This window comes from Nicotiana sylvestris, chromosome 7 (genome assembly GCF_000393655.2).
Source record: "Nicotiana sylvestris chromosome 7, ASM39365v2, whole genome shotgun sequence".
NCBI lineage: Eukaryota > Viridiplantae > Streptophyta > Magnoliopsida > Solanales > Solanaceae > Nicotiana > Nicotiana sylvestris.
Window position 1 is genome coordinate 36759653 of NC_091063.1, and position 8295 is coordinate 36767947.

General features: G+C 33.7%; 1 protein-coding gene across 1 annotated transcript; it reads left to right on the plus strand.

Annotated features, from left to right (window-relative positions):
* The first annotated feature begins 287 nt into the window (after nucleotides 1-287).
* On the plus strand, nucleotides 288-5060 carry LOC104221065 (secretory carrier-associated membrane protein 1-like). Its single transcript, XM_009772044.2, has 12 exons — nucleotides 288-446; nucleotides 2219-2320; nucleotides 2438-2500; nucleotides 2773-2806; nucleotides 2926-3048; nucleotides 3583-3645; nucleotides 3727-3820; nucleotides 3972-4017; nucleotides 4104-4171; nucleotides 4370-4418; nucleotides 4644-4709; nucleotides 4787-5060. The coding sequence occupies exons 1-12, from the start codon at nucleotides 390-392 to the stop codon at nucleotides 4871-4873; spliced, it is 852 nt and encodes a 283-aa protein (XP_009770346.1). The 5' UTR covers nucleotides 288-389; the 3' UTR covers nucleotides 4874-5060.
* The last annotated feature ends 3235 nt before the right edge of the window (nucleotides 5061-8295 follow it).

An 8295-nucleotide genomic window follows, 5' to 3' on the forward strand; every position in this document is an offset into this window, starting at 1 on the left:
ATTGATTATATTAATTTTTTTTTTTACATAAACTTTTCTAGCACATAATTTAATATTATTTAATCCAAGCACAATGTAGGAAAAAAATAATTAATTTATTCTTAAAATCTAAAAAAATTATTTATTTTGGACCACAAAAAAAATCAAAAAATAGCTTACTATGGACGGGAGGGAGTAACATTTAAGCATAAATATACTAATATTTAATCAGAAAAAAAAAAAAAAGAGAGAGAGACAGTGAAAGAGAAGTAAGAAATATAATAGGATACCACGTCTATTTCGTAAACGCGCATCTTGCTTGATAAATACATATATACCAAATCTAAACCTCACTTTCCGCAAGATTCCAGATCTGTGACTGTGGACATTGCTTCGTCGAAGTTGCTCCAATGGCTGGCCGTTACAATGATAATCCTTTTGCTGAAGATGAAGTGAACCCTTTTGCGGTACATCACTTTGCTCTTCTTTAGTAGTACTACTATCTTTGGTGCTCCCTATTTTTGAAATTTTTAATTTCATACTCTGGAAAATAAATGGGGTTTGGATTAGTGGTTTTCTTGTTCTGAAAAAAAAAAGAGTTTTTGCAGAAAGTTAATTACGGGAGTATGAAGTTCTTGATCAAAAAAAGGGGTATGGAGTTTTTTTCTTTTTCTAAATTTCGTTGGTCCAGTTTCCAGATCTGTTAATTGGATTTTGATACTTGGTTCAATTTAAGCTAGCATAATTGTTCTTTTTTAGGATTCTGGAGCTACTTGAATTTCACTGAACGAGCTTGTAATAATTGAACTATTGTAGAATTGAGCTGTGACCTGGTTTTCAGCTGAGAATCATGCAACATAACAATGTATTGGTCGAATTTTTACATTAGGTGAATGCAATGGTTTCAGCAGTAGATTTGGAATTTGTGTCTGTAGAAGAGTAGTAGTAGTAGTAGTGACAGATTAGGAGAACAATATCAGTTTTTGAAGGAGAGGACTGAGAAGGAGGATCACAGTTCTCTTGCCTTTTCTACTTTGTAAAGTGTTCAAATGGTAGAGTTCTTAATGTGCTGCAGTGTCAGAAAGAACATCTTTGGATTAATAGTGTTTTCTGTAACATCTGTTGGATAATTGGTTGTTGACCTTGAAATTTATGAATGTCTTGCTCAGTGCTGATTCAATTTTGGCAGATAGAACTTAAATTTTGCCATTTGTATTTCACTCTTCCTGCAAAATGTTACGTGAATCGTGCTTCTTTTATTTTCCTTTTCAAAATTTTCAATTTGCTTCATAGGGTAATTTTATTTTTCTTGTTTTCGAACCAAGGTCCTCAAGGTAATGGTCGATAGAATTATGGAAGTGGTCCATTTTTAATGACCGTAATAAGATTACTTTCTTCAAAGTTTCCAAACGTTTTCTCGTTTGAAAGCAGAGTTACTGAAGATTTGGAAAATGCAATTGTTACGTTTTCTTGAATTCTATATAATCTTATATGTAATAAATGTGTAAAATTCCTGTAACCCCATGAAAATCCCAAATCCTTCTAAAAATGTGGAGCATAGGCTAAGGTATTTTCATAAATGGAGCCATCTCTCGAAAAAGAGAACTATATAAAAAGGAAGCAATTCCTGCAGACTCTGGATCATCCTAGTCAGCCAGTGGTAGCAATTTACACCATACAAATATCGGGATTTGATATTAATATTAATATTGAAATACCACCATTACGATAGGGTCCCCATCGAGTATCTTAATCCTAGCTCCTCAGGCCTTCTAGTGACCTGAGAATGCATTTAACAAGATGGTAGTGCATTTTGCAGTTGCAACTAGTGAATTGTCAGCACGACGAGGATGTAGTTTGTCTTCTGTGCGATATCGAAACAATTTTGTCTACCCACGGGAAGAATCCCAACTAGCGAAATGTACAACTAGGTCTGATCTTTATGCATCTGTATTTTTTGAACACCTTGTCCTCTTTCCATGACGTATTTATGGTCTGCAATGATATTGTGATTCTCAATCTAGTTTGTTTTATATTCTGAAATAATTGGAACAGAAGAGTTTCAATCCCGTTAAAGCTGAATCAAAATCCTTTTCCTCTCCTGTGTACATATTATGCAAGGCCTTGATCTTCATTGCTGAATAGTGAGAACATCCAATTGTATGTTCTTTTAGTCCTAGTAATTGTAAACAGTACCTCATTGTGTATTATGGAACTTAATACTTACTAAAATCTGCAGAATAATGGAAGTGTTGCCCCTGCTAGGCCTTCCCCTCTTCCTCATGAACCCGCTGGATATGACCGCGGCGCAACGGTTGATATTCCTCTCGATGGTTCAAAGGTGAAGCAGATTTTGTAAAATGAGCTCATACTTTGTAATTGCCTGTGATTACTGTAAATGTGTTCACTTGGTGCGTAGGTTTAAGTGATCCTTTCTTTTACTCATATAACTAATCAGGACCTGAAGAAGAAGGAGAAGGAACTCCAAGCTAAAGAGGCTGAACTGAAAAAAAGAGAACAGGTGGGTAGTTGCTCTACATTGCCTTGTAGTATATGTCTTGCTTGTCTTCCGGAATAGAAAGTACAATCTTTCGTCAAAGATCTTTTGTTATTCAATGGCTTGTCAGTTATGGAATTCCTGTAAGATTACTGGATATATACTACCAGATAATTACTGTTGTCTAGCTCTAGAATATTAGTGTTTTTTATTTGGTTCAAGGTGCTGTGGACTGTCTTTTGTCTTTTAGGCATTCTGTGAATAATTAATTTGACAAGTTTATTGGTTTCATGTAGGAACTTAAAAGGAAGGAGGATGCAATAACAAGAGGTAGTTTTCCACTGTATGCACATATATCTTTGAAGTCTTGAACTGAATCAGGGGTTTGAATCATGCTTTCCTCTCTGTGAACTGACTATGTTTCATATCTCTTTTATTCTTTTTTTCAGCTGGTGTAGTTATAGAGAATAAGAACTGGCCACCTTTCTTCCCCATCATTCATCATGATATCGCAAATGAAATTCCAATCCATCTACAGAAGTTGCAATATGTTGCATTCACTACATTATTGGGTATGTCCTCATGTCCTCTGTACAACTCCCTATTCTATGAATGCTATTAGTGCCTCTCACTTGACCTTTCTAGTAAGTATTCTTCAACCTTTTAGGTTAACCTGACCTGGAGATTGTGATGCATATTAATAGTTTTCACTACTTTCTCTTACTTTGCTGTCTATTTGCATAATTGCGTTTATGCTTCTAAGGATTGCAAAACATAAACTCCATCTTTTAAACAATTTTTGTGCTAATGGTTTTAGTGACACTTGGATCAAGAGGGTCTACAATATCCTCTAAGTGCCTGTAAATATCTCTGGAATTTGCGATAAGATTTAAAAGTCATACTGTTTTGGGTAACTGGTAGCTGGTTACATCTCAAATCTACCTGTCCAAATTGAGAAATCAGAAAATAGAGAATGAGGAATTCCTAGATGGTTTTTGTTGGAATAATCATGACAGTCATTGACTTCTTTTATTGTTGAACTGGACTAGTTTATCTAATTAATGCTCTTATGGTGGTTGACTGACTTAGGACATGGTGGATTGCAGGTTTGGCAGCCTGTCTTGTATGGAACCTTGTAGCTGTCACCTTAGCTTGGATCAGAGGACAAGGTTGCTGTGGAACTGAAATTACTAACCTCTCCTATCCTTTAATTGAATTAACCATCTAAAGTTAGCATTTTGTCACTGTAGGTCCAACGATCTGGTTGCTTGCTGTTATCTACTTAATAGCAGGTGTCCCAGGAGCCTATGTATTGTGGTATCGGCCTCTCTATCGTGCAATGAGGTACACATTTGTCCGTCCTTAGTGTGGGAAAATAGATGTGGGCTCCCCAATGGGAGGAAATAGATTTATGGAATATTATTTTTCTTTTTGTTTCCGTAGAGTGGCTTTACCTTCCGGAAGAATCTATATCTGATATCCATTTTGTTTGCAGGACTGACAGTGCGTTGAAGTTTGGGTGGTTTTTCTTAAGCTACGTGGTAAATACTTACATTTCCTTTTTAGTTTTTCTTTATACTCTTGAGTTGCTTATTGAGGATTCTGACTACTTATTTTCATCTTGTAGTTTCATATTGGATTCTGCATTGTTGCTGCTGTGGCACCTCCAATTTTCTTCAAGGGGAAATCTTTGACGTAAGTTGCTTTTTTATGTCAGAAAGGGGAATGGTTGCTGGTGCAACACGTTCCTTGGATATGAAATCGGTTGCATTACCTTCCTGTTCGAGAAGCCCATGTTTGCCTGAGCTCAAGCATTTGAATTACATCTGAATAATATGATATATTCTAATTTAAAAAAATGACTCATTCTTTTTCCATTTCCTTGTTTAACAGTGGTATCTTGCCTGCAATTGATCTTTTGGGCTGGCATGCTTTGGTTGGGGTGAGCTTTTATATTTTTGTCTGAAAGGTTACTTTTAAAACCACTAGTTAGTTGTATATTTCATCTGAGTTCATATTCATGTTATTTTGGAAATGAACAATTCTCCAGTATTATCAGTATGCTCTTCTTGGCCCACTACTTGTGATAGAATTTGATGAGTAATTCTTTTGCCATCATTATTTTTGGTGAAAAATTTCACCTCTTAAGCGTGCTTTCTCGTTGCAGATATTCTACTTCATTGGAGCTGCATTCTTCTGTCTTGAAACACTAATCAGTATATGGGTTATACAGGTTTAGTTATCCACCTCTCTGTCATATTACTTTGTGATTTGTGTCTCATCTTCTGATTTGCTCTCCACGTTGTGCAGCAAGTCTACATGTATTTCCGGGGAAGTGGAAAAGCTGCAGAGATGAAGAAAGAGGCTGCAAGATCGACTATGATGGCAGCATTGTAACACCATTGTGGGGTGCGCGAACATGTGCAGTTTTGGGCTTCGGGTTCGTTAAATTCTTTGATTGCTTATTCCCTTACACCTTAACTGGATTCCTGAGTGTTTCTGAAGTACATAGTGGTAATCACAGTGCATTTGAACAAATATGATGTTAAAGAGTAATACTTACCCTTTCTGGGATTTTTCTTTACACTCTCATCTCATGGCCCTCTGGGAACAGCCTGACCTTATTTCTTTGAAAATCTTTGAAATGCTTGACGGTTTCCTATGCTATTTCTGTTATTCAATATGCAAACCTTTGCCAGCATCACAATTTTACAATTCAATCTAAAGCAATTACTTGTACCACTAGATTAACAAGAAAAGAAGTATTTACAGGTCTCTATCAGTGTCAAGAAGTTGATTTTCAACGACTATCACACAGATTAAGAAAGAAATGTAAATAACAATTAGCAGGATGAAATTTTAAAAATGGAAATTACAGAGACATTTAGGGTGTGTTTAGCAAGAATTGAAAATGCTTTTTTTTATTGTTCTTTTCTATTTCTATTTTATGGTGTTATTGTTCTTTTTCTTTCCTTTTCTCCCCCCTCTGAGCAATCAACATTCTTACTTTTATCTCCCTTTCATCCTCATTCCCTTTGTCATTCTTCTTACTTTCCGTTCCTTTTTATCCTACCATTTTTCACAGAGGAAAAAAAAACTACCAAGAAATTTATATTAAACTTAAAATTTTAAAAGACCAGGTAATGTATATTAAATTTCAATTTTAATTTTCAAAGACCGGGTAAATGATGTAACTATTCAATATGTTCAGTTAGTTATGTTATTGACAAACAAAAGGTAATAAACTGTAGAAAAAACTTTAGTAAAATATATGAAGTGGTTGAATATTTTACTGATTGTTAAGACGCTTAAGCAATTGAATAAAGGGAAACTTGCACAAATGTCCCAAATAAGTCTCAACATACCAACCTCTAGCCATTAGTCATAGACTTATCAAAACTAGTCAAGCACATATAAAAATTAAAAAAACAAATAAATAAAGTTCTTTCTCTCAAAAAATCACATGCAAAAATTACCTCCATATTTTTAAGCGTGATTAGCAACAGTAATGCAAGACGGAAAGGAAATTTCATGGATGAGGTAGCAAATAAAGTGATAAAATATATCAAAAAAAATAATATTCCAGAAATCTAAGCAAAAAAGGAATTTTTCAATGGGTATAGCTGAAATTCATTGAAAATATATAGATAAGTCAATATACAAAATTTGAGGAAGATTGGAGGTGATTTGGAATGGTTTTGTACCAAAATTCGTAATTAAATTGAGTTCTTCTGCGACACATGTATTAAACATGTATCATGCATGTATCTCACAGACAGATATACATGGATATATATGTGATACACAATTGATACAACTATGATACATGTGTGATACATAGTGTGATACACATATTTTTTTTTCATGTTCAATTTTACTTCGAATTTTCAATTCAAACCACCTCAAAACTTCACCAAATCATCCCAAAACTAAGATTCAAACTCCTTAAGATGTACTCAATCTATTCTAATAACACCCACTCAAAAGAAAGCAAAAAATTTACATTTTTTTGCTACAAATAGTTAATTGGCTAATATTAATAATATTTGGCTAATATTAGTAATATTTTATAAATTGATCAATTTTTGTAATGAACTACTTATAAATGGACATATCTGGTAGTTTCCCTTGAATAAAATGTGTTATCTACTCTAGTCATACCCCAAGTCACATAATGAGAACACTTTTAGTAAGGGAAAATTATATTGTATAGCTGCTACCAAAATAATAGCCAAAAATATATAGTATTCGTATATATACATTTTGTATGTTATATACAAGAAATATATAAGTTTTATACATTTTTTCGTTTACCAAATATAAATAGTTTCTAGTGCATACTAAAAGTTCAAAAAGCCCTTTTAGTAATAGGTGGGGAAAAAAGGCTTATACTTGGGTTTAATTGCCATGAAACTATTGGATAACAAGTAACTAGACCGGTAATGGAATAAATAAGGATTAGTTACCTCCTATAGCAAAGGTTGATACCTTATTTATTTTAAATAAATACCATTTTAAAAAATTATATTCTATAACTACCTTTTGGTTTTTATAGCCAAATACCTATTTATGGTCACCTCCTACTCTTAAGCCATAAAATACGTTGCCCTCTCTCATAAAATGCGCTGCCTCTCTGGCTTGACCCTAATGAAGGCAATGAAATCTCCATGGCCAACTCCAGTATGTTTCTTCTTCTTCTTCTTCCTTTCCGATTTTGGTTGCTTTCTTCTACCAATATGTTTATTCTTCTTCTTCCTTTCCATGACAAGGAATTTTGTGGGACTTTAACTTCTTGGCAATTTCTTCTTCAGTGGGTGCTAGCAATTTCTTCCGATTCGTTACTATCGGTGCTAGCCAAATTCAGTTATAGGACTTTAACTTCTTCAGGTGCGTTACGGATGCTAGCAATTTCTTCTTCAGCGATCTTTCTCGTTTTCTTCTTCTTTCTCTCATCGCTACTTATGGAATCATAGTCGGAATCCGATGGGTCGTCGGAAAATCGTCGACTAAAACAGGCCGTCTAAAGTTTGGGGTTGAGCAATTTGAAGATTCTGTTACCTTTTTTTAAGAGCATTTCAATGTATCTCGCTGTATTTCTATGTATTTCATTGTATTCACTATCTTTTTTTCATTGTAATTCAATGTATCTCGTTGTATTCCATGTATTTCATTGTATTCAGTGTCTTTTTTTCTCATTGTATTTTAATGTATCCCGTTATATTCTATGTATTTCATTGTATTCACTGTCTCGCTATATGCCATGAATGTATTCATATGTTTTTTTTAATTAATATAATTTATATATTCATATGTATAATATAATTTCTCTGAAGATTGCTATGTTTTTGGGATATTTTTCGGTTGAGAATCTTTTTTATAACTGAAAAATACAAAATTTGTGTGTTATAATTGAGTTTGTTGAGTTATATTAGGAGTCTATTATGTTAATTGATTCACTTTCCGTTTTAAAAACAGCGTAATCCCATATTTCACGCCGTGAATGCAGTCGAATACAGTTGAATATAATAATTTGTTCAGCTGTAATCCCATGTTTCACTCCATGAATACAGTCCAATACACTCGAATACAACAACTAATTAACTGGACTTCCCTGATTCACGCCTATTTTTGCTACTGTATTCATGAATACAATAGCTTAAATACATCAAATACATCTTATAACCACATAAAAAATATCTATAATCCATAATATAGCAAATGGTATCTATAGATGACTAGTTACTAGAAAAGATAGTGCTTTATGAAATTTTTTCAATAAATAAGGGACCTCTAAAATTATAAAGCACAATCAACAAAGG